Raw genomic sequence first — 27,279 nt, forward strand, 5'->3', positions numbered from 1 at the left:
TACAACTTTTCATTTAGTTTCTTACAGGTTATTTTCTTCTGTATATCTGTTTTTGTTTTATATACCATTGGCTCTGATCGAGCCATGCGTTTGATAAAAGTAAAATAGAATTTTGTATTTTTAGATCCTAAAGAACTATTATCCTGTTATATTTTTGTTAAATTAGGTTTTTCTGCGGTAAAGGAATTTTACCGTAAACATATATATGAATATATACATATCAATATGAAGAGAGAGAGAATAGAAGAAATAGTTTATTTCGGTAACTTATACAGTGTTATACATTTACAGTATCTCGTTACATACAATAATTACAAATATAATAACTCTGTGGTCACATGACAAAAGCAAAGAAAAATAGATAATAAGAACATTAAAGTTTTAACTAATGACATTCTAGAAAATTTGTTACATACTGCAAATAAAGGGAAAAAAAAGAACATCATATATGAATCGCTATAAAAAGTAACTTGTGTTTTGTTTAGTATCAATTACATGTATTTCGACCAATTAATTTGGGTTGATAATTAGCATTCGATGAAGTGTTCCGAATGGTACAGTGTATGCAGATTTACCTGTGGGTCAAACATACAGTTATGATAACATGTTCAGAAAAAGAAATCAGAAAAAAGCAAAAAAAAAAAAAGATATATTTTGTGCAACACAACTATTTAAGTCATAATATAAAACTTATAAACTATACAAAATCAATAAAATACACTTAAAATTAGACCATTCAAACTAGTGATGCCTTAAAATGGGAAACTTAGTATTAGTAAGTGTTTATAATTAAGCATTTACAAAATTTAATTGGTCCCGTTTAACCAATTGAATTTGGTAAATGCTTACTACTGAACACAAACCAATTTAGTGTTTGAAATTATTTCTATAAACAGTCGATGATCTACTAGACTGATAAATAGTAAGCCGAATTACCAAAGCAAATTTGAAATACTGCAATCCTATTGGACAAAAATAATTTCAAACACTAATCATATATTTAGAACTGATATCTAGAGTGGAGTCTGGTCTAAATCTGTACCGGGTAACACCAAAAGCCTATCAAATGCATGTTAAGATTTTCTATGAAACTAAACCACACACACAAACATCCGTCCATGTTGTTTCTCGAGAAATGTTAACTAGATCGAGGAACCTTTTATATACGAGTATATATATACATGTATATCATTGTTGAACAAGTACCTTGTTGTATTATGGGTATACTTATTTACTAATATATAACACAGACACGTGTTGCTAGTTCTATCATTTAATGACCACTGACTGTTCCAAGTATATAAGTGGCGGAAAGATAATGGACATGCGCATTACAGTATAAGATAGTATTAAGATTAAACATATGTATACAATATACAACACCAAGGGGGCAGAAAGGGCGCTCCATACGTTAGCATATATTACATATGCGTTTTTATGTTGGTAAACATTTTATTCACCTTCAGTCGCGTTGTTGTGGTGTATAAACGTGAGATATGAGTTTAAAGTTGTTTATCATTGGATTATATTGTGGTGAGTCTGTTTTTTCTATTATTATAATTATTATTATAATTAAATACCTTTTTGTTGTTAAAGTTGATATCAGTTTTTTTCATTAGTTTATTATTTTTACCTGAATTCCATAAGATAGCTTGAATGTTTTTGTCTGCATGGTCTTTGTACTGCACTCGTTGTTCAGGAAGCACATAAAGCACTTCCACGAATTCTCTTATTAAAATCATGTAAAACGCATTGAAACGTGCACGCAAAAATCATGTTAACCGCAAAACCATGATTATAATTTTAAGAGAATTATACTTATCAAATGACTGAAATTCTATAAATTAACAACAGCAGCCGCAGCATCAAAATAACTTCTTAATTCTTTAAATTTACAACAACAACAACAACAACAACAACATAATAATAATAATTATAATAATAATAATGATAATAATAATGATAATAGTAATAATTATGATTATAATAATAATAATAATAGAAAGAAAAACCGAAGAAAATACCCAGAAAAAACAGTTACAAAACAAAACAAGATTTGAAATATTACTATTACGAAATAAGCAGACGAGTTTTTGTTGACTTGTTGAAAGGGGGAAGATGTATTGTATAAATCATGATGTAGTTGAACAACTGTTGACTGATTCATCTCGTCTAATAAAAATACAAATGTGCAGTATTTCAAAGTCATACTTTTCATAATGATCGATGTACACTTTTTGTCTTCATTAAAAGAAACGTTTATCTTTTTTTCTACTGAGTGTACCCGCCCCCCCTCCTCCCTCTGTTCTTTTTAAAAAAAAAAAAATTCAAGATTGCGTTGAAATAAAATTGCAAATTATGAAATTAAGCACTTTCATGTTACTGATTCGCGTCTAATTAAGATATTATAGGCGTTCCTGTATGCAACAATATTCCACCTGTCCGGGTGGGGGAGGGGGTGGGGGTACAGGCAGGTAGGGAATAGCGGAGTAAACGGACCATCCGTCCTGTACTGCCAGTGCGTTTTTTTTTATCTTTCTTAGCGGCTAAATGCCCGAGACATATCCAAACTGCAATGCAATGCCGGTGCTTCAACGGTGATTTTGATATAAGTTTTCTCACGATCCAAAAATCTCAATCTCCTCTGCCCCTACCCCAAGGGGAGGAGAGCGACCGACCGTGGTTACACTTGACACTATACGTTGATTTGGAGGGAACAACTAGGCGTTTTTAAAATGAACATACATGTATATACTTTCTGTATATAGTGAACGTCTTTAGCAATTTCTGAATATTTTTCTGATTTGTAAAAAAAATTGACAAAATACCAAGATTTGGAACACCGCGCCGATAACACATACGGCCGGAAAATTGCGATTTCTTATAAGACATACACACCATAGTTTTCTTATGTAAAATGACCAGGTGGTACAGACCAGCAACGGTTGCTAAGGTCAGTGCTTATCAGCACATTCTATTGACCACCTGTACATCTCTCCTATTAATTTATCTGTATTTATACTCTTCATACATTGTTTATAATAAAATCATCAATCTTGATTTTACTCTTCTGGTAGAATATTTTCATGAACTTCGTGTCCTTTTCCTCGATGGTAGAGATTTATATATATTCGCAATTTTATAAATCGCTAATATTTACCACATGACCGTATGGCAAAATTGTTTGGGTTTCTTGAGATGCGATAAGCTTAACTAGCTTTCCAATCTACATTATACGGACAAGTTGAATGTATAAAACTAACGAATACATTTTTCTTTTAATTTGAAAACCATGCAAGCGGAAAATAATTTTTAGATATTTTAACCTGACTTTTCGGTCACTTAATTGGCTATGTTTTAAAGTGGCGACTACAGATCTCATTGTTCGCAATAAGTATCTTATATGATTCTTGAGATACAAATGTAATAATCTTCTGTATATTGGTTAAAGGCATTAGTGTGGTTGCTTGCAAGTTCTTTCTTGAAAACTATTAAAAGTATTCGCTTTACCGCGCTTGAAACTTAAAGCAGCATGCCTCCTGATTCATGTTATTTTCTTGAAAATGTATTTAAAAGCATATACTTTTGTGAAGTAACCAGGTATCAATTAACACATTGCAACCCACGTAAATTACAAAAAAAGGTTGCAATAAATCTTAGATTTTTTAACCTGACTTTTCGCTCACTTAATTGGTTATGTTTTAAAGATGCGACTTCAAATCTCATTGTTCGCAATAAGTATCTTACATGATTCTTGAGATCATTACCTTCTGTATATTGTTTAAAGGCATTAGTGCGGTTGCACGTAAGTTCTTTCTTGAAAATCATTAAAGGTATTCGTCTTACCGCGCTTGAACTTAAAGCAGCTTGCATCCTGATTCATGGTATTTTCTTGAAAATGTATTTCAAAGCACACTTTTGTGAAGTAACCAGGAATCAATTTACACATTGCAACACGCGTAAATTACCAAAAAGAGGTGACAATATGCAAAAATAACCCTTACTGTGTTAGTAACGCAGAAGAAATTTTGTTATGAATACTGAAAAAATAATCATTAATCACACAAAACATTTAAATTATTTCTTGAATCTTGAATCTTTTTACTTTTTAAAAAAATATTAGTACAGTAGGGTGAACGTTTCGGTTGTCAAAAATAGCGTTTTTCGTGCGTCCGTTTTTCGTGTAACGTGCGTGCGTATAGCGTGCAACGTGCGTTTGCTGAAACGCTTTCTCAAGCGTGCATCGTTTACAAGCGTTTAACGTTTATCGTTTTCCGTGTATCGTTTTTCGTTTATCGTGCGTCTGAAAGCGTGCGTTTCTTATTCCCAGAAACGTTTAGCGTGCGTCTGCGTTCGTCTAAGCTCTTAAGTACCGTGTTTTGCGTCTGTTACTATTGAGAAGTAAAAGAATTAATATCTTAGATATATATATTATGTAAATTTGTTGTTTCTTAAACATGTAAGAGATGTTCTGTGTCCCTGTCAAAGAATAGAAATATTATATAAAGAAGTATTATTGTGATATTTACATTAAAGTTTTAAAGTTTGTGACCTCGCGGTGAATACTGGTCAGATTTCTACATGCTTAAAGCCGAAGATCAATTAGTTTTAATCCTATATTACATACGCATAAGATATAATTACTAATTAATTGCAACATTTTTGATATTCAATTCAGCAAACAGATGTTTATATGCGTACCAATATATATTAGATACGAGGTTCGTCAGACATCAAATGATGTGATCAGACTAGCACCCCACCCCCTTTACAAGTTCATCTTCTGACTTTTCATCAAAGACTGTCCGAATCCTATCCGAATACTATTTAGGGTGATAATTATTTTAGACAGTTCCTTCCTATTTTTCTTGACAGATTTATATTGATATGTAACAGCCTGGCAGGCACTCGAACCCCTGACACTCGGAATACGATTCCGCGGCTCTTGAGTTCCTCTGAGCTATTCGGCCGCTTACACGTTTTACTTGTTTAAATACTGAATAGTTATAAACCTACTGTGTATGCAAATATTTCTTCGAATTTCCCAGGGTTACTTAGCATTGTGAATTAATTTCTAGCTTGGCTATACAAATGTTTGTCAGTCACAGGGTGAGAAAAAAGTGCATCCTGACATGTACTCGAACCCGTGACCATCTAAATACTGTACCGCAGCTGTACCGACATTTGTTAATAGTTTCATTATTTGTACATGTATAGTGAACATTTTACTAATTATACATTGTACTATTTCTATATTTTTGTACAAATAAAAATAACTAGATATTTTTCTAGATAAAAAATTCTATGGTGGCTAAAATATACCATGTTGTACTTTTTAGACATGTAATCACAACAGACAGGCTAAGCCACACTTTACAAAATTCCCCTATCTGTCAGCTCATAATCAAGGCATAGACTACTATTTTTGTATGTGGCCTGGGCTTTTACTGTTCACTTACAAACCGTATAACACTGATAGCGAACAGATGCGCAGGCTGGTCTGGATCCATGCTGGTCGCAAACCCATTATGTTGCTTTTATCGTGACGCGGCTCAAATATATCTTAATCTTATATGAGGTCCATAATATAACCCACTTTGATAAACATATATAGCTTTCTTGATTTTTATTCTGTATATTATCTAAAATCACTTTTAAGGTTTATCAATCCGTAATCATTACTTAACATAATACCCCTTTGAGATACCCGAGATGAGCCTGTGCCGCCCTTTGCTAACTTAAAAGTATATAACCTATCCATATATAACCATATAATTCTTTGAAGTTTTTTCTCAGCTGAGTAAGATAGGTATGCTGTAGTCCCAAGTCACTTGTTTAACTTCCCTCAAGTAAGTTATAAACCTCATAACTGATAAAATTCTAACTATAATAATTATACTTAAATATCACCTATGTATTTATATAAATTTACAAAAACCCATTTTGCATACTAATATATCTTTTGGGACCTGTACAATTTTAATTGATTGTAATTTTAATTTTCCTACAATATCAATTTTATGCTTCATAGGTAGGTCAGTTCATTAAAAAAGGCATAATACAAGATCCCTATGAAAAGTAATGTAAATGATAACTCAATCCAAATCAACTTTATTAATTAAAAGCTTTCATTAGATGACTTAAAAAAGAAGATTTCAAAAATTGTCAAGGAAAAATATAAATGTTATAGTAAATTTTATGCGGACCCCAACTATTAAAGAAAGCAGTGCCACATAAAATGTTGATACACCGGGTAATTTTACCTTAAACTTAACCTCTTAGGAAATGATACAGAATTTTTTATATAACATAAATCTATTATATTAATTAACAAACATATGTAATTGACTAAAATAAGGTAGTCCTAACAAATTTCATTACAAAATATGAGAATTATGGCAAGATCTCCTAGAGATTCCTAAATATTCAACAAAGATTGGTGGCACTACCGAAAAATCCTTACAAACTATGAAATTTTACCCTAATGTTAATATAGAAGCCTGGAAAATTATTAAACAATATGCTAACGAGAAGAACGATTATAAGTATTATCATATTTAATTATACCAATCGTATCTAATTGATAAGTAAGGAAGTCCCACCAAATTCATACAAAATATGATGTTATTTTTAAAATTCAGTAAGATACCTTCTGGTCTCTAAGATTCTTGATACTACCAACTCACTCAAAAAATGGGGATTTTTACTTCGTGATGATGTTGTCAGCCTAGGAAATGTCCGAGAATCTATTATGAGGTTGCCAGAGTATAAACTCGTTCCATTTCTGTCTATTCCGAGAAAATTAAACTTAACTAAGTGCGATAATCTAAATTTGATTATAAAATAAGAATATCTCAATAAATTACATTGAATATTCAAAAAATTATGGCTTATTTCCTATGATGTATAACTATACAAGCTAACACACTAATTCATTAACAAGAGCTGTCGGTAGGACAGCAACGCTCGACTATTCTTAGTGCTTGATAGTAAAAAAAATGCTTGATACAGTTACCTCCTCCTGTTTACAGGTTGGGGTCATGATGGTGAACAAGTGTGCAAAGTTTCAAAGCCATATGTCAATGGACTTTGCAAATATTTGAACTATTACAAAAACTTTAACGTAAATTCTAAGTCGAAAAAGGGGCATAATTCTGTCAAAATGCTTGATAGAGTTACCTCCTCCTGTTTACAGGTTGGGGTCATGATGTTGAACAAGTGTGCAAAGTTTCAAAGCCATATGTCAATGGACTATGAAAATATTTGAACTATTACAAAAACTTTAACGTAAATTCTAAGTCGAAAAAGGGGCATAATTCTGTCAAAATGCTTGATACAGTTACCTCCTCTTGTCTACAGGTTGGGGTCATGATGGTGAACAAGTGTGCAAAGTTTCAAAGCCATATGTCAATGGACTTTGAAAATATTTGAACTATTACAAAAACTTTAACGTAAATTCTAAGTCGAAAAAGGGGCATAATTCTGTCAAAATGCTTGATAGAGTTCCCTTCTCCTGTTTACAGGTTGGGGTCATGATGGTGAACAAGTGTGCAAAGTTTCAAAGCCATATGTCAATGGACTTTGAAAATATTTGAACTATTACAAAAACTTTAACGTAAATTCTAAGTCGAAAAAGGGGCATAATTCTGTCAAAATGCTTGATAGAGTTACCTCCTCTTGTCTACAGGTTGGGGTCATGATGGTGAACAAGTGTGCAAAGTTTCAAAGCCATATGTCTATGGACTTTGAAAATATTTGAACTATTACAAAAACTTTAACATAAGTGGTTACGCCGACGCCGACGCTCGGGTGACTGCAATAGCTCTACTTATTCTTATCGAATAGTCGAGCTAAAAATGGGAGTAATATTACCTGATTATAACCTCATGGTAAATGAATCAAAGTTATATAAGCAACATGGTATTAATATATTAAGTTAAACCTACATCAAATTGACTCATATAAGAAAATCCCAACAAATTTCATTGCAAATTAAGAAATAATGGCTAATTTTCTATAATGCCTTATTAATAACTTTACCACTCTAAATCATTGAAAATTTGAGTAAGTTTACCTTGTTATAACCTTTTGGTCACTGAAACAAAGTAAGTAAAGCCAAATAATGTTATACTATCAAGTAAATACTACATCTAATTGACTAAAATAAGAAAACCCCATTGAATTATATTGACAATGAAGAAAGATAGGGTAAATTTTCTATGATGCCTATTTGTTCAAGCAAATACATTACATTTTTAAAAATGGGGGTAATTTTACCTTATTATAACCTCCTAGGAAATGAAACCAAGTTAGTAAAGCAACATATCACTATAATATTGAGTAACAATTACATCTGTTTGATTGAAATGGAAAAAATCCACCAAATTTCATTGAAAAATAAAAAAAGGTATGGCAAATGTCCTATAATGCAGACAGAGGTGTTCAGATCCACTATCAGTAAGGAAGTGTTCCCTTCCATTACTGGCATGGTATATGGAACTGTAAAACTGATTTTTTCATTTTTACAGCTCAGAACTATTCACTATTGAGGGGAGAAGATGTGCAAGCAGACTGATAGCTTAGCCGGTAGTCAGCTTTGACACTGCATTCAAGTCCCTGGCTCTAGTCCCAGTCAGGCTGCATATTTTTCTCACCCTTTTGACATTTGACTCCCAACAGTTAGTAATAAAACAATGTGAAATTGGCCTTGAAGTTTCATACCATCACCTATTCCAAAGGGGACTGTGATGGATGGTGTAAAACTCAAAGTCCTATTTCAAATTGTTCACTGTTACCCATTCAAGGACGAATTTTCAATAAAGCAGGAGAATATGTAATGGTTCCGAACTGTTCACTATATAGGGAGATGATGCGTAAGCAGCTAATACATTTATAGTTCAGTCAGTTGAGTGGCAGAACGGTATTCCAAGGGTCCGGGTTAAAGTCCAGGTGAGGCAGCACCTTTCTTTTTTAACTTGTGACAGTAAACAAAAAAGGAAAGTATTAGGCATTTAATGTTCCTTAATAATAATATAGCATATTATTATTATAACATATAGTGCATAAAATGTCAATAAATTTCAATTTCAATACTATGAAACATATTTTTCTGATGCCGCTGCTCTTTTGGTAAATCCATATACTTTACAGTTAACACATGATTCACAAATTATTGGAGTCCAACACTCCCCCCTCCTGGCACTTATGGATCGAGGTGCAATGAGGTTGACAAGTTTCTCCATTTTCCTCATTTTTTTTCTCGCTTACAGTTTCGGGCTCAAAATACAAGTTTATTCTTAAATATAACACTTTAATTCATTAAATTTCATTAGGCTTTTCACACTTCTATAACCATTCTTATCTGTTTATATTAAAACATATTTTATCAATATCTTTTTATGGAATTTAATTTTTTGATTACAAAAAAAAAAAGAATGAATATATGCATGTAGTTTTTACAGATGATAATTTTTTCAGAATTCATATAAAAAATCAAATTAATATTTATTTTCCCAGGGAAATTTCATTATACGTATTATCACCGAAAATCTTTTTTATATCAATCATGTTTGCAAGTATGTTTTATATTATATATATTTAAGAAAATAATATATCCCAAACAGTGATTTTATCGCTCAATAACATCACTGTTTGGAGTTTGGATGCGAGGAATTATATCACGAGGGCGTAGCCCTCGTGATATAATGATGCCACATTCGAAACGAACAAACAGTGATGTTTATCAAAGCGATAAAATCACTGATTTGGATATATTATTTCTCTTCTAACACGACATCAACAAATAAATATTGCCATACTTGATAGTTAAGCAAATTTGCGCCTCAGATTTGTTTCCGTACTTATTTTCGGCGTGTCAGATTTTTTGTGGTTACGTCACGTGTATAATGATTACGTCACATGTCCAAATTTAGAATGTCAAACTGTGCATCTGTTGCATAATAACACACACTTTCCATTCTTTCTAGGTCAATAGGGTAAATGCGGGTCATGTTAGAATATAATATAACCCATAATGCATGGTATTTATTATATATATTTATCAAATTGAAAAAAAGGTGGTTAAAAATTGAGGTTGAAACTTTCAGGGCCGAAACGTCCAGTAGCTGTAAAGTCCTGAAACATATAGATCTAGCCCCTTGTCTGGAAAATATGTTGGGCTGCCGGTCTGCAATGTATGTTTTCCTTTGTTTAAAAAGGTCATGTATTAATTTCGTTCGCCTGTATGTAAATGATTTGATCATTTGATCGCTGATTTAGCGAGTCTTTACACAATGTTTTTATAACGCTAAATGACGTCATGTCAAATTATATGCACGGATGTGCAATACCATATTTACTGAGTGGCAAAATCGGCACTGGTGTATGATAAAGCATAATAATACGGGGAAGTCAAAAGACCGTGCCCGCGAAGCGGGTCCGGGCTTTGGCTTGCCCGGCTATAGACTACATGTGTATATTTAAAAGAAAATCAAATAAAAAACAATTAAAAAATATATAGAATTCTATACCTATCAATGAAATTTTCAAGTGTCAGTTCTAGTCGGGCGCCGCCATTTACAATGTAACTCAATGATAATAGGCGGGTTATTCCGATAACGAAACAAATCTTAACTTTTTGGATAAATAATAAACGTTGAGTGTTCCGAGTGAAAACGGTGCATGTAATAATTATACGGAATGACACCTTTAAAATGGAAAGAATGAAAGGAATTTTTAATGGCTTCCCTGTGCATAGGCTTTGCCTAATTTCATATAACATATTAAGCGCATGTCAATAAATTTCAATTTTAAGTGATATGAAAAATATTTTCTGATGTGCTGTCTTTGTAAATCCAATAATTGTCCTCATTTTTTTTTACAGTTTCAGACCTAAAATAATTAATATTCTTAAATATTTATATAGATCTATACTAATATATATTGTAATGCCCTAGAAATTTTACCTTTTTTAGTGATTTCGCTGATTATTTCTACTTTCACTTTCGTTTTGAGAAGCTTTTACTGGCGACAAGACAGTAAATATCATGCGGTGTCCTAATGGAACATACAGGACATCAACTTAAATCTACGTATTGTGCCAGCAATTTAATCATTCTTGATTCTGGAAGCTTTTCCTTTAATGTTATCCATTTCCCTCAATGTTCGTTATCCGTGGTAGAATCCTTTGTTTTAATCTGTTTTCGTGACTTCTGTCAAAATAGTTAATTCCTTTATTTTACCCTCAATATTATATAGTTCGATTGTTTATGATGCAGCCTCACTTAATATATAGATTTGCCTCATAAATCCATCTGAATTTAATTGTTAGCACTGTATATTTATGAAAATTTGCAATGAATTTGCAATGTCGGCCATTTTGGACTATTACGTAGAGATTACGTAGTGAATGCAAGGGATAGTTCTTTATCCGATTGCGCATAAAAAGGAACACGTTACCCTAATATTTTTACTTTCGATATTAGCGCATGATAGCTTATAAATATATCTAAAAATCATTTGTTGAGGCTGTGACAAAAATTAATTTCGGTGCTAGGTTGAGTGCATTTCAGTTCTTACATAAACTCGTTTAAGGAGAAGGTAAAGGTAAAGGTAAAAATACATTTCTAGCTACCATAGATGGTAGTCAGACTATTCTCTCCCTTACCAGTTCCTCCCCTGACGTTTCCTCCCTGACGGTTCTCTCCCTATTTTGGGGGAGAATCGTCTGCATATTTGCAAATAAGCAGACAGTTCCTCCCCATCTTTATTTTTATTAATACATTATTGTTGAAGTATTTAGATGTTTAATAAATGGATAAGTTTGTTATTAAATTATAATATAAATTAGAAATAAAAATTTATTGGAGTATTTAGATGTTTAATACTTGGACATGTTTATGATTAATTGATATAGATTAGATAAAAGAATAGTTTTAGCATATTAGTATATTATTCTGATTTTTTATTAGATCTAAAGTATACTTTTTTATGTGTTTAATTTACTTGATTAGGATAATCATTCGATATTTATTATTGGGTGAGTTTTTTTTTTTTTTTTAATAAATAAAAAAATTATAAGAAAAAAAATATTTATGAATTTTAATTGCTAAATTTCATACTTTTGTATAATGAAGAAAGGAGTTCAATACACATGTGTGTTAAGTTTGCTGTCAGAGATAATTAAGGTGTTTATTAATTCATTATTCAAGAATCAAGGTGTAATCTAATAATCAAAATAACTGTGAAAAGGTATTGATAAACAAATATTTTTATTAGTTATTTGGTAATATATATTGTTTCATGTTAATGACTACATGTTCTTTAATCAATTTTGTATAAAAGTAAATGTGAAATGTGATTGCATACCAGTTGTTGCTTATTTATTTTTTATAACATACTTGTTACCACCTTACCTCACTATTTAACAAATAAATGAAAATCACTAGACCTTCACATAATTACAGGTGTATGTATACATATCAATCACTGTCCAATAATCTTAACCTCTCAAAATGAAGGTGTTAATAGGATTAAAATATCTGAGTTAAATTTACAAACATTTTTCAAATAAACATAAAATGCACTTTACTTCTTATCAAATATATTCTTTTAATAATCTTCAAGAAATATTATTTGATTAAGTCAAAACTAAAATGATAACTAACAAATAAAAATTGGGGGAGAACTGTCTGCATATTTCAAATTTGGGAGAGAACCGTCAGGGGAGGAAACGGTTTGGGAGAGAACCGTCAGGGAGAGGAACTGGTAAGGGAGAGAATAGTCTGTCATTCCCATAGATCTATATGATAATCAAAATTTATCGCTTTTTAACGTTCTACATGTAGCTAAAGTTGTTAAAAACTTTAAATGATTACGATGTTTTAATAAAGGTTTAGAAACGTTTTCATTTTGCGTGCGTTTTAGCGTGCGTATATCGTTTAGCGTATTTCGTTTAGCGTATATCGTTTTGCGTGCGTCTGCGTATTTCGTTTCGTTTTGCGTGCGTATAACGTGCGTTCGTATAACGTGTAACGTGCGTTCGTATAGCGTGTAACGTGCGTTTTGCGTGTAAACTGACACGTTCACCCTACTGTACATGTACATGTTTCTCAAGTTTGATTCTATTGACATACTTTGGCTCATCCTGAGGCATGCTTCTTTAACCTGTGTCCTTTATTCATAAATTGTTGGTCACTCATTGCTCTTTAATTGTGTAATATCGAGTTATTGCCCGTTGCATAAATACTTTCGGCATGACTCGTGTTGTACTATAAAACACAGAGAGTAGTCGGACAAGCTGTCTGTTTGTCAGCTCTTGTTTCAGTACTACCCTTACTATCCTTATTATTTAAAATGGTCTCGCCCATCTTTAATATCTAAAATAGAATTACCCATCTTTATTATCTAAAATGGAATTTCTCATCTTTATTATCTAAAATGGAATTACCCATCTTTTATTATCTTAAATGGACTTGCCCATCTTTATTATCTAAAATGGAATTACCCATCTTTATTATCTAAAATGGAATTACCCATCTTTATTATCTAAAATGGAATGACCCATCTTTATTATCTGAAAAAGACTTGTCCATCTTTATTATTTAAAATGGAATTACCCATCTTGATTATCTAAAATGAATTACCCATCTTTATTATCTACAATGTAAAATGGAATTACCCATCTTTATTATCTAAAATGGAATTACCCATCTTTATTATCTAAAATGGACTTGCCCATCTTTAATATCTTCCATGGACTCGCCCATTTTTAACTCAGGACATAACCATTCTTAGGGAAAATTTCAAAATATGCACTAACTGAATACCGAATAGTGCAGACTATGATCAGACTGATGTGCCGACTGGACTTGGTCTGCACCGACCGCATGAATACCAGAATATATTGTCGACAGCAATGTTAACTTAACCTATAAGTTGCCGATAAACACTGGTAGCAGAGGACAGTAACGTAAATTCATGCCCGATAACATATATGTTTATCATCTTTAAATTAAAGTCAGTCATCCCATAACAGTTTAAAATTACATTTTATGTATAAAACATCATATTATCGGAGTCTATCTGGTAACTTAAATAATTTATGAACTTAAATTACTTGAAAAATCTTATTCAAGCATTTGTTGTCTACTTAAGACACCCCGATCTCTAGGTGTGCGCGTGGGCAGGTGCAGACGCAAGTAATATTGAAATAGAGCTGAAATTATTCATAGTTAATGATCAGAAAATAGTATAAAAGGAAAATATTACGGAATGTGAATGTGTTCGAACGCCATAAAAGCACCGTGGTAACCGTTTACATATGACATTTTTTGTAATTGTATGCCCAAACATTGCAAATTGAAAAAAGAAATTTCCACCAAAAAATAAAATTTTCAAAGCTTCTCTTGGATTAGTGATAAAATTAAAACAATGAATGGTTGCAATTTATTTATAATTTTGCCAAATTTTGTGATCAAACACAGGGCATATCCGTTGTGTCATTCCTTATATAGTCATCAAGTATGAGTTGTGGCCCTTGAAGTTTGAGGTGTGGCCCTTGACGTTTGAGTTGTGGACCTTGAAATTAGAGTTGTGGCCCTTAGAGTTGAGTTGTGGTTCTTGAAGATTGAGTTGTGGCCCTTGAAGTTTGAGTTGTGGCCCTTGAAGTTTAAGTTGTGGCCCCTGAAGTTTAAGTTGTGGCCCTTGAAAGTTGAATTGTGGACCTTGAAATTAGAGTAGTGGCCCTTAGAGTTGAGTTGTGGTTCTTGAAGATTGAGTTGTGGCCCTTGAAGTTTGAGCTGTGGCCGTTGAAGTTTGAGTTGTGAGCCTTACAGTTTGAGTTGTGATCCTTGATGTTTGAGTTGCGCCCTTGCAATTGGATTACTGTATACAATGACATTTATGATATATCACTTTCCTAGAAAGTAAGACTTACTATTTGAAATGAGGTTCTGTTTGCTTCAGTTGCTTTATATAGAGTTTGAAGGTCAGTGCCCAAGATATAAATTTGACAAGACCAATATTTACCAGAGAGGGATATGCAATAGTGCCATTATTTTTAGGCAATCATACCAGTTTAAAGGCCCAATATCAAGTATCACTTACGACACTTAGTATAAAAGATACGTGTACGCGTAGAAATAAACCAATAGAATTTAAACCATTTAACCCCCTCCCCCGCAAATTATTAATGACTACATCATATCTGAAGGAGACGAGAGGAACACATCAACTAATTAGAATGTCATTTCTAAGAGGGTTAATCGCGAACATCTAATAAAATCTTCAGTATTTATTTGCCTATGTATTTCAACAGCTGTTATGGCATCGTTTCCGTGACTCGGCGTGTCAATCACGTAACTGTTTACATAACATCCGCTGTAGATGATAGTCTCGAATTTTTCAGGTGCATTCAAACTCTGTTTTTCAAACTTTGTTCCTTCCAACATACATTGTGTTGAATGTACACAACGAGCTTGTGTCAATATTGAGTGGCGTTAAAATGTTTAAATTAGGCAAACAATAGTTTCTAGTCCAGTTTTTTTGCAAAGATTTAAGCACTCTTATAAATCTTATTTCTCAAGTTGAAGAAATGATCATTTGCGATGGATGCTCAAGTATGATACATAAAATTTTTTGTTTAATTTTAATTTATTCTATCTTATTGGTTTTCTAATAAGCACGTGTCTAAAGTGCCCACAATCACGGATTTATATTACATATAAATCCGTGCCACAATTAAACATGCATAGTGTATGACTTGTAAGTCGCGTGGGCTCAAGCCCGCCATTCCTTGCTGGTTCCGGGAACGTATTCGAGAGCGCATCTATATGCCTAGGCTATTGCTTCTCACATAATCGAATAATCGAACTGAAATAAATCACTTTATGCATGTACTCATATATGTGTAAATAATAAGTATAAACACAAGTGTACAGTTGTTTAGCACTGCTTAAAATATATGATTTACAAGTATTTAATTGTTTTAATTTTGTTATAATATGTAAATTGAAAATTTCAAAATGTTCGCATGCTGTTTTCAAGGAGGAAACTATCTAACATCATGCTATTACAGGAGTATAAACTTAATTTGTGAGAAGTAATACAGCGCTGTTTCCTTCTCAAGCTGTTAAGATAAGATCTAGTGATTATCTAGTGCTTATCTAGTGATTATCTCCTCACTGGATGAATCAAAGGTTTCAATTAAGAGCTTGCTGCAAGATCAGTTACACATGTCATTTTTCAAGCTAAGCTAAAATCTTGATCTTTATCTATTATGCAATCATATGAATAATTATATAGTGTTGAGTATTGAAAAAAGCTTAAGCCAGTGCTAGGGATGTGGAAGATGTCGCACTTTTCTTTATCTCTTATGATCAGACTACAATTTTCATCTATTTGGGATTATTGTGAGGGATCTCTTCTTAACGGTGTACCGATAGGGCCATCGCGAAACACACATATAACTCGAGACAACGGGAACTCGAAATTACAATGGTGAAAAAAGTCGTACGGTACGATATAAAAAGGCGAACGTACGGTAGTGAAAAGTCAAGATAACGAAACCACAATAGTGAAAACTCGATAAGATTTCGTGTTTTCACCATAGTACTTTACACCATTGTGTCTTTTCACCAATATATTAACCTTAAGCTAACATCATGATTCAAAGCATACCCTTGGTAAAAATATTTTTGTCATCCACTGTTACGACCTCTGTGCCCATGCCAGACAAAAAGGCAAAACTACGATGGTGAAAAGTCGAAAGTACGAAGAAGAAAAAGTCGAAACCACGATGATGAAAATTGAAATAACAAAACCACGATGGTGAAAAGTCGAAAATACGATGATTCAAAGTAAAAAATAAAATTGTGAAATTTTGAAATAACGTAACCCTTAAACCACGATAGTGAAATGTCGAATGTACGATAGTGCAAACTCGAAATTATATCGAATTTTCACCATCGAGGTTTCGTTATTTCGACTATTCATCATCGTACTTTCGACTTTCATTATCGTACCTTCGACTTTTAACTATCGTGGTTCCGTTATTTCGACTTTTCACCATCGTAATTTTGTGTTTCCGTTAGTTCGAGTTATGTGTGTCGCGATGGCCCTAACCGGACACCGTACTTTTTTTCCATTCGCGTCGTTAGATAAAACACGGATGTATCCGTGGATAAAACTATAACGTCAGTTTGCGCAACACTGGATCAAAACTGAAATATTTAAATTTAATTTTCACTATAACAAATATAAATTTAAATTAAACTTTTTTTCAATATAGTAAAACAAAATGCTGAAAGCAGGTGCAGTTTAAGGACTGCCTCATACCACTTTTTTATACCTAAAGGTCGTGTAATATCGGCAAAACTCGACAGTTCCCATCTGGCCGAGGCTCGCATTCAGCGTTTACACGGCATTGTTCGCCTGTGTACAATCGCAACATTTCGGTCCTTTCCGGAGGACTTCTAGTGACTAATTAAATCATCGGCGAGGAACGCCGTGTGTAGAGCAATCTGAATAGCTTTTTCATTGCAGTTATAATTGAATTTTTATTAACATGTTTTCTTGGTATGTATGTGAATACAAATGCGCATGGTCCCGGGGGTTTATTTTTAAATATTTTCATTAATATTATAAAAATAGCCTCTATATGCTTATTACTACAAGACGGTAATGGCGTTCCATATATCAAGCCTCATTCTGACGTTTACTATTAAACGCACGACTATGCCCGGCTAATTCTACCATAAACACACTTGAAGGAAAGATGTCCTTAAAGATATTAATATTTGGATTATCCTTTGGTAAGTCATTTTAAAGTTGTAATAATAGAAAAATGAAATACAAACATGTAAAGTTATGATGCTTTTATTATTTTGAAAATTTGAAATATTTATATTCAACTTTTAATCATTTTTTAAATCATTTTATTTAACGTACATATACCTGTTTAGGAATTCGAAAGTTAAACAGGAAATTCAACTGTACTTAAGACTTTCTCTATTTAAACATTAAAAGTTGAAAACAAACATGTGTGCATTCTTTTTGGAATGAATCATTGAAAATATTTCGGGCACGTGTATGTGAAAAGAATGCGCTCGTTACCTAGCTTATGTCTACAGATGTTAGAAAGAGAGAATGCTGGGCTGCGTTTTATAAAAATTCCTAAATTTGTTCTAAGTCTTAGGACTAACGACAAACTATAGAACTTACTTAAGACCATTTTAATAAATATTTTCAATTTTAGTAAAAGTTCTAGTCTTTGATTTAATTCATTCTCCTGAGAAAAGTTATACAATACAATTATAGGCACGCACTTCAATCTGCAATGTGGAAAAAAGGTTCTGCTTCAGCGCTATTCAGAAATTGAAATTTCTCAACATAAGTCATATAAGTTAGGACATTTTCTTTGGAACGAAATTTGTCACAGATGAAGTCTCAAGACATATTTAAGACTATAGGTCTTCCAATGAAACGCAACCCAGTTTTTCTACATTGTTTACCCTGAATATGCTGAATTTGTGTAATGGAATTACCCTACTTTTGACATAGCAATAGCCAATTTGAAAGTTTAGGAATTTCTATATTTTCATTGTTGGTTCAAGGTTTAAGAATGAAAGAATGTCTGCCAGACAAAGAATGTCTGCCAGACACAATTTTGTCATACATAATTATGTTATAAAGCAAAAAAAAAAAAAAAAAAAAATACAGTTAAACTCTTTTTGCTAGCTTTTATCGAAATACCGGCTTAGACGTACGATATCGGATATAACGTAATGTTTTACAATGTAATACATTGTACTTTCATTACGAATTTATTTTTACTTTACATTCCTTTGTTTTTCTAATAAAAATCAGAACAATTCTAGCTGAAGAAAAACATTCATCCAGATCGACTTTTTTTCGTTTTCCACACTTCGTTTCGTTCGAGTTGTGACGTCATAAATTCTCAGTGACGTTATATTCATACGTCTTTTAATAAGGAAAAATAAAAACATTTATATAGAATTTCTTTACGTTAGTTATTTCAGAATACATGCAATAAAAGGAAAATCATGTGAGTGGATTACACACCACTCGTATTAATTGTATTAACCCTTTCCCCCATGAGCATATTGTGAAAAATGGCCGTTTTCACTGAAAAGCCTCCTGTTACAAGTTCAAACTGCTATGAAACTATGAAAAATGCTTCAATACTAATCAAACTTGGCACAAATGTTGACTGGACCATTGCCTTTGTAACGACATGCTCAGTCTTAAATTTCCTGTTACCATGGCAACGAGGGGGCATATCAAAATTGCCAAAAATCACTATTTTGCCTCGATTTTTTCCATCAAAATTTATTTCAAAGTGCTGCAACTTCTCAAGGGATTGAGATAGAGTCAAAGGCTTTTCAGCTTTGGTTAAACGTTACATTATGATCGACCTGGGGTCATTTTTAGCCTCTCACAAGTCCAAAATTTTCTTGGCGATGAGGGGGACTCCGCCCCCCTTCAAACCCCCCTAACATCCCCCTTCTGGCAACCCCCTGATGTATCTTTTGGATGGGGGGGGGGGGGGCGGCGCCGAAAAAGTGCTCAATTTTTTTTAGCAACATTTCTCAAACGAAAACTTATGTTTGGGGCCCAAATAGGACATTTTTTCCTATTTGAGGCCCAAAAAAGGGGGGGGGGGTCGAAAGTGCGTTGTTTCGCGTATATATGTGGTAAAGGGTTAAGGTGTTATCACACACTAACTGTCGTCTGCCCAACAGAATAACACGCTCCTGTGAAGGATAATGAATGGGTGTACGTTCAATACTGAATTTATTAATAATATTGGTCACTAGTAAATCCTGGTCAAAATAGACTGGGAGAGACCGGGAATTACCGATAGGAGTGATAAATAGATATATCTATAAATAGATTTTCGGAATATTTAGGTCAACAATAACATACCATGATAACCCACTGTGTACTACAAAATGATGAATAAAAAAACCCGTAGAGCGCGATTTATTGACGGAAAAGGTTATTTCATTTGAAAATGTTTGCATTGCGAAATTCTCCAGTTCGCTATTCATTGTAACATATCGCGACATTTCATTCTTAATTAATAATCAATCACCCTCACACCGAAAGGAATGATCGGCTTTTATTATGACCGACTAAACGGCTCGAGAAGTTGCTGTCGCCCTTTCACAAAATCCGATTTCATTCCATAAGGGCGCCGCGCTTCGGCGCGGACGCCAATAAAGGTCGTCCCTGGCACGCCTTATCACCTTTCCACGACTCGTTTAATATAGGCCTATAATGTAATGATATTTTCATTCAAGGAAGGTGCCCAACTAGCTTGAAAATAAAAGTTGAAATGATAGATTGCAGCATGGTTGTAAACTAATCTATTCCAGGTCAAATATTCTGTGCAAATGTAGGACATTAAATCGGAACATTGCATTGAAAAAACATCTAAATCACGCATATATTTAAAAATTTCTTTCGTGCAGTTTTGAAAAGAATGCTTGATTGAAACCCAATCCTATGCATATTTACATAGGACGTGAAGTTACGGAAATCTTATGCTTTTTCACGAGGTAGAGTGGAGCGATCGTCTATTGATATTATGTAAACATTTTTTTTTTTAATTTATCTCTTTTTTTAAAAAAGAGAGTTTGCTGTACCACATATCCCCCTTTTTGCCTTTTTTGTTTTGTTTATAGTCACACTGATACTGTTTTGTTAAGGTCTTATTGCGACATTCTAGCTTTATTGGTGAAGGATTACTCGAAACAACTTGCAACTCGATCTGATTAAAAACAAGTTTTTGAATAATGATACTCCTTCTTCGAAATAACAAAATGAGATAAGATTGCCGCCCGGACCTGAAATAATTCACAGTAAGGCACTAAGGTTTTCCGACTACTGCCCTGCCCTCACACATAAACCACGACCTTACTGCGACCTGAAAACTAATAAAATAGCATTTTTCTTTCAAAAATCGTTGGTTTTCTTTCAAATTTCTCTCGCAGACGGTCCGGGGCTCTGCAGTCTTGTGTTCAGTACGTTTTCTCTATTTCCTCAATACGACCCTTCTACGTCCATGGCGTTTCCACTGCGACTGTATTGCGTCCCCAAGGCGACCCCACGGCGATCATCGGCGACCCAGCTGCGACTGTGCTATGTTCTCTGCGTCCTTACGGCGACTCTACGACGACTATTGCGTTTGTCCGGCGACTGTCCTGCGACTGTACGACGACCCTACTACGTTCTTGCTACGTCTATAAAAACAATACTTTTTACCAGTAAATTTCATTCTGAGTCTGACATTCAACGAGTGAAGACGTATATTTAATTAGTATTAAGTTAAATCATCCATATTATTCCAAAGATGAGAGGCGGGCGAGGCAAAAGAGCGAGGGTCTCTTAAGTGCTACAAGTTGACCCAGTCGCCGCTTCAGATATGCAGTTTGGTAGTGGTTCACAGTGTGTAGAAATCGCGGCTTCATCCACTGGCGGAGACGCATACAAACAGTCTTCTAGTGGTCCACATACGGTGTCCTTAGTACGAGTGTACTACGTCTATTGCGTTCTTATTGCGTCCTTACTACGATGCTGCTGCGACTATGGCGACTCCACTGCGATCCCACAGCGACCTAACCAGGACTCAGCAAGAACGCAGAGTTTCTGCGACTGTTTTGTGCATGTTCAAAATAGTCGCCGACGGTCTGCGACCTTGTGCGTCCTTGGGTTCCTCGCTACGACCTCGCTGCGTCCCTGCTGCGTCCATGGCGACTGTGCTGCGTCCTGGGTCGTAGCAAGGTCGCAGTAAGGACGCAGTAAGGTCGCGAGGTATGTGTGAGGGCATGCAGTATTAGTAAAAAAGCTGAAAAACTTAAATATAATAACTCGAAGTCCCTTGCAGGATTCGAACCCCTAGTCAGCAGTCTAAACCACACAACCACAGGGACCACCTTCCTTTATTTATTATAATTAAGTGGTAGCTTAACGAGACCATGAGTAAAAGCGTAAAAAATAATTTTAGTTTACACTATATATTTAGATTTAAAAATGTATCTCTATCTTGGTTAACATCAGCTTTATCGTTTGCTTTACAAAGATAACATATAAAGCAAAAGTAAAGAATACATGTCGCTGAAAAGAAAATTAACTTTATTGAAGCTTACTAAGGCGTTAAATTTATTTATACAGATCTTCGTGTTTAAAAATCATATTTTTATCAATAGTTAGGAACAACCTTCCATGCACATATTTTTCAAATAAAATTCAGTTAAAGTTCACCTTGCATCGTTTATTGCTGTCAAATGATGAGTTTTTAGCGCTTTTTACGTACTGACTTATATATAAAAGAAAAAACCCAACTAGTTTATTATTAATTTCGAAATCGGGATTATTTTAATTAGCATATAGTTTCCAACCTAATCGGACTAAAACTAAGTTGTATAAATTTACTTATAACAAAAATCAAAGTTGACGAAATTTGTTATGTAAGTTTCATGCAATGACTTCAATCTGATACAGTATTCAAAATCTCCATGATAAGGTCAAGGTCAATGAAACTTCAAATCAGTTTTTCGTTTTGTCTTTCTATCTTTAATAATTAATAATTTATTTATCATGACTAATACATTTAACATTTAGTATACATTCGCCTTGTTTAAATATCTAGGTCAAGGTCACCAATTCATAGGACAGATTTTTCTACTATCCCGTGTAATGTATCCATTTCTGACCGATGTTTTAGTTTTTTTTATTCTATTCACATATACAATTAAATAAAGTTAACCCCTGTAGTGGGTCTGGGGCTACTGAGGTCAAGGTCAATTGATGTAACTTTTCTTCCTTTGCGTCACTTTTGTCTTCATTCAAGCGAGTAATGCAACAGGGTCATTTTGACCCTCACATTACATAGTTAGTTAATTGTTAATCGAGTTCAAAATTGTTTTAATGTTTAAAGACAAAGAAAAATATCATGTAATATCTTTCTGTTTTAGGATTTATCGTCTGCAACAGTGACTTTGACAAGATTGTAGACGACTTCTGGGAATGGCGACTAAAGAACAATCCTGCATTTGCCTCCAATGTTGGGGACCAAAGATATACGGACCAACTTGAAGATTACAGTCTTGAAGCCTTTGAAGGCAGAAAAGTAAGATTCACAAAAATGTTAATGATATTCGAGCTGTTTAGATGAATTTTGAATACTTTTGCATGATTTAAGGAAAACAATGGTATTGCTTAAAGGGAAATAATATTATGACTTAAAAGGAGGCTACTGCATGGCTTAAAGGGAAGCAATTACTTAGCTTAATTAAAAGAAAACCACTGTCATGGTCAAAGGGAATCAAAGGCAAACAACTATAGGAAAGCAACTGCGTGACCTTATAGAAGACAACTGATTGGTTTAAAGGGAAGATATTGCATATCTAAATAAAAACAATTGCATGAATTCAGGGGAAACAATTGTACTGTAAATTCCATTTACAGAGAAACAATTTCTGTCTAAGGAGTAAACAATTTCCTGGTTTAAAGGGGAGTATTTGCATGGTTTAAATTAATGCTAATTTTAGGCTATACATACACTTTATTTTTTTTTAACTGTTCACAGCACAAATTTTGAAAAATGAAAGAAACACAGGCATGAAAGTCACAATATCAACCGATTGGTCGTAATACGATAAAACATGGCTGAAATTGCTTCATAGTAACTTTGACGCGAACGTCCTTCCATCTAAAAATAAGCGCCAAAAAGATGTTTACGTTTATTGAATTTATGCTCATCTTACACGCTTTAATTCGAGTTCTCTCTTGATTTTAATAAGCATTTTATATAGCCGTTTTAGCGTCAGCAAAAATTGTTGTTCAATGAAGACTTGACGTGAACGGCCTTTCATATACGCTTATTGAATGCAGACTCATTATGCGCTTGGATTGATTTTGATAAGCATTTTATACGTGTACGTTTAAAGCCGCATGCCTGCAGATTAAGTCTAAATTTCTTGAACATCTTGAGGATGTATTAAAAAAATATGAAATGTATAATATTGTCAAGTATTTAAAGAAACTAATTATCAATACACTGCAAATGGCACTTACAACCCACGAAAAATACCAAAAAGATATCAAAATATGCAAAATTACCAATTACTGCGTTTTTCACACAGTATAAATATGGTGATGGATGATGCAAAGTCAGTCAATAATTAATCGCACAAAACACGTTACTTATAACTTGAATCTTTAATCTTTTTACTTTCTTAAAATCTAAGTACATTGTTTTCTCAAGTTTGATTTTCTTAAAATAAATTGGCATTTTGGCAGCTTTAATCTTCTCCAAGATTTGGATCGGCAAATATTTTGCATCGTCTTTAAAGCAACACGCCTCCAGTTTTAGGTTAATTTTCATGAAAATTTTGGAAATGTTTTTAAAAGTAAAATATTGTGAGATGAACAAATAAAGCAATTTACATATTGCAATTGACACTTACAATCCAAGAAACTGACCAAAAAGTGGTCAACTTGTGCAAAAACAGCCCTACTGCGTTATTAACGCGTTATTAACGCAGTAGAAATATTGTGATAAATATTGCAAAAGCAGTCTTAAACGGCATAAAACATGTGAAATATCACTTGAATATTGAACAGTGTTGAATGTTTTTACCACTTTTTTTAAAATTTAAGTACTTTTTTTCTCAATAATAGTTTGGCTCATCTGGAGGCGTGCAGCTTTAAAGGTTACAAACGTTTGTTGCATTAATTATCGAATTAAAATTGTACTTTATGCACGCATATAATCTGCTCGTTTCGTCTTGTATTTCACGATAATATTGTTTGATGATATATGTTTTCTTTTCTGTTTTCTTTTAACAAAAAATGTCGTTTCAATATCTGGCACATCAAGATAATGCGTACATCAAGGCAATGCTCAAGTTGAACGCGTACATAGACTGGAGTAATTGGTACCCATCACTTATTATAATCGACTTGGTAACATGAAGCTCTGTCACGTGACTTATGTTTAAAAAGAAAATGAGAACCTTCCTGATTTTTTTTTTTGCATATAAAGTAATTGCGATATTTTTTGATTTTGTAAATATGTGACTAAGCAGTTCTCGGAGACTTACAGTGAATATAGGTGACAATATCCGGTTTGAAATACTCCGTCGAACAAAAATGCATACATATAGTGGGTATCTAATTTATCAGATCTTTATCTTTTCAAATATGCAGTCACATGAAAAACGAAAAACCTTAACGTCTTCATAAATAAAACAACCTTGTAAAATTATGTCCAAAAACTTTAAATGTTCATTATCAGAAGTGGGGAAATAGAAATTTAAGAAAGAAAAAAAAGAAAAAAAAAGGAAAAAAAAAAGAGATTTATCAAATATGATTATATACTTTATCGGTGCATCTCAAAAACAGTGTTTATTCTGTGCTTAATAAGGGTCCATCCGCCCTTTCAGGCACTGAGAGTACGAGCCCCGAACATTTCACCATTCATATCTACATGTGTATGCCAAATAGTGACCTATAAATCTTGAATCAGTTGTTCGCCGAATGATACTAGATATGTATGCAAGTCAAATATTTGTGATGATACCATTATATGCATCATGGAGTAAAATAAGGTGTTGCTGCCAAAATAAATTATCTAAACTTTTCTCACTATTCAAATGTGCTTGAAAGTTTATATACAGAAGATTCGTGATTTACGTGCACAATTCTTTAAATGTTTAAATAATATCTATTTGAGCCGCGTCACGACAAAACCAACCTAGTGGGTTCGCGACCAGCATGGATCCAGACCAGCCTGCGCATCTGCGCAATCTGATCAGGATCCATGCTGTTCGCTATCAGTTTCTCTACTTGTAATAGAGTTGGTAAGCGAACAGCATGGATCCTGATCAGATCGCTCTTTTTGCATTGTTCGTTTTTGCATTGATAGTTTCTTTTTTTCCATTGAATAACGCAAAAGAAAATTAGAATAATGACAACTACTAGTATAACAGATATAATTAGTGAAATATGATACATTCATGATATAATTAAAAATATGTTTTATGATTCTACATTGTTAATCAGTACAGTGTATTAAAATAATCCTAGAAGCCATTACTTTAGGGGAAAATTTGAAAAACAAGAACAGTAAGTACGGATTGAATAGCGAACAGCGTCCAATGACATTGATCAGACGGCACGGAGGTGTCGGCTGCTCCATGTATGGACTAGTCACATGGGTAATTTCAGTTGTCACAAACTGCCTAAAAAGGAAAACGCTAAAAGATTGGTATATTTTCTTAATACTGGTAGACGTTTTAATATTTCTTTATAACTTGAAAGGATCTACATTTATAAAAAAAGTTTCGCTGTTCATGTATGCTCCTGAACGCCTCTAGATACGATATAGATCACTATTTCCGGACTTGTAAAGATTATGAATAAAAAAGTTTATGTAGAGGAAAATGTACTTGACATAAAAAAGAATTTCTATGACAGATGTACCTATACTGTAGTGTAGGGGTAAACAAATATATCTCGACATGTGACTTCAGTGCACGTAAATGATATGAGCCGTGTCACGACAAAACCAACACATTGGGTTTGCGAAATTGCGACCAGCATGACTCCAGACCAGCCTGCGCATCCGTGCAGTCTGATCAGGATCCCTGCTGTTCGCTAACAAACCCAATAACAAGTAGTGAAAGTGACAGCGAACAGCATGGATCCTGATCAGACTGCGCTGATGCGCAGGCTGGTCTGGATCCATGCTGGTCGCAAACGCACTATGTTGGTTTTGTCGTGACACGGCTCATATGCTTAATCGTTGAAACTAGACTTTAATCTTAAGATAAAAAAATGAATTAAAGGATGTGTTACCTTTCAGTGATGCGCAGGCTGGTCTGGATCCATGCTGGTCGCTAACAAACCCAATAACAAGTAGTGAAAGTGACAGCGAACAGCATGGATCCTGATCAGACTGCGCGGATGCGCAGGTTGGTCTGGATCCATGCTGGTCGCAAACCCACTATGTTGGTTTTGTCGTGACACGGCTCATATGTTTAATCGTTTTAGATAAAAAAATGAATTAAAGGATGTGTTACCTTTCAGTGATGCGCCGGCTGGTCTGGATGCATGCTGGTCGCTAACAAACCCAATAACAAGCAGTGAAACTGACAGCGAACAGCATGGATCCTGATCAGACTGCGCTGATGCTGGTCTCAAATGCACTATGTTGGTTTTGTCGTGACACGGCTCATATGTTTAATCGTTTAA

At 33.7% G+C, this 27,279-nt stretch overlaps 1 protein-coding gene across 2 annotated transcripts in view; it reads left to right on the forward strand.

Annotated features, from left to right (window-relative positions):
- The first annotated feature begins 1,375 nt into the window (after positions 1-1,375).
- LOC132722711 (uncharacterized) overlaps positions 1,376-27,279 on the forward strand; it is a 60,730-nt gene continuing 34,826 nt past the window's right edge. The window contains exons 1-2 of one of the 2 annotated variants that reach the window (XM_060707236.1): positions 1,376-1,533; positions 22,998-23,152. In XM_060707236.1, coding sequence (XP_060563219.1) covers positions 1,497-1,533; positions 22,998-23,152 — 192 coding nt within the window. In that variant the 5' untranslated portion in view covers positions 1,376-1,496. Of the gene's footprint in view, positions 1,534-17,702; positions 17,811-22,997; positions 23,153-27,279 lie in introns of those variants that run through there. The other variant, XM_060707237.1, reaches the window with a different exon arrangement.

The sequence above is a fragment of the Ruditapes philippinarum genome, unplaced genomic scaffold, assembly GCF_026571515.1.
Source record: "Ruditapes philippinarum isolate M1 unplaced genomic scaffold, ASM2657151v2 ctg5817_1_1_1_1, whole genome shotgun sequence".
NCBI lineage: Eukaryota > Metazoa > Mollusca > Bivalvia > Venerida > Veneridae > Ruditapes > Ruditapes philippinarum.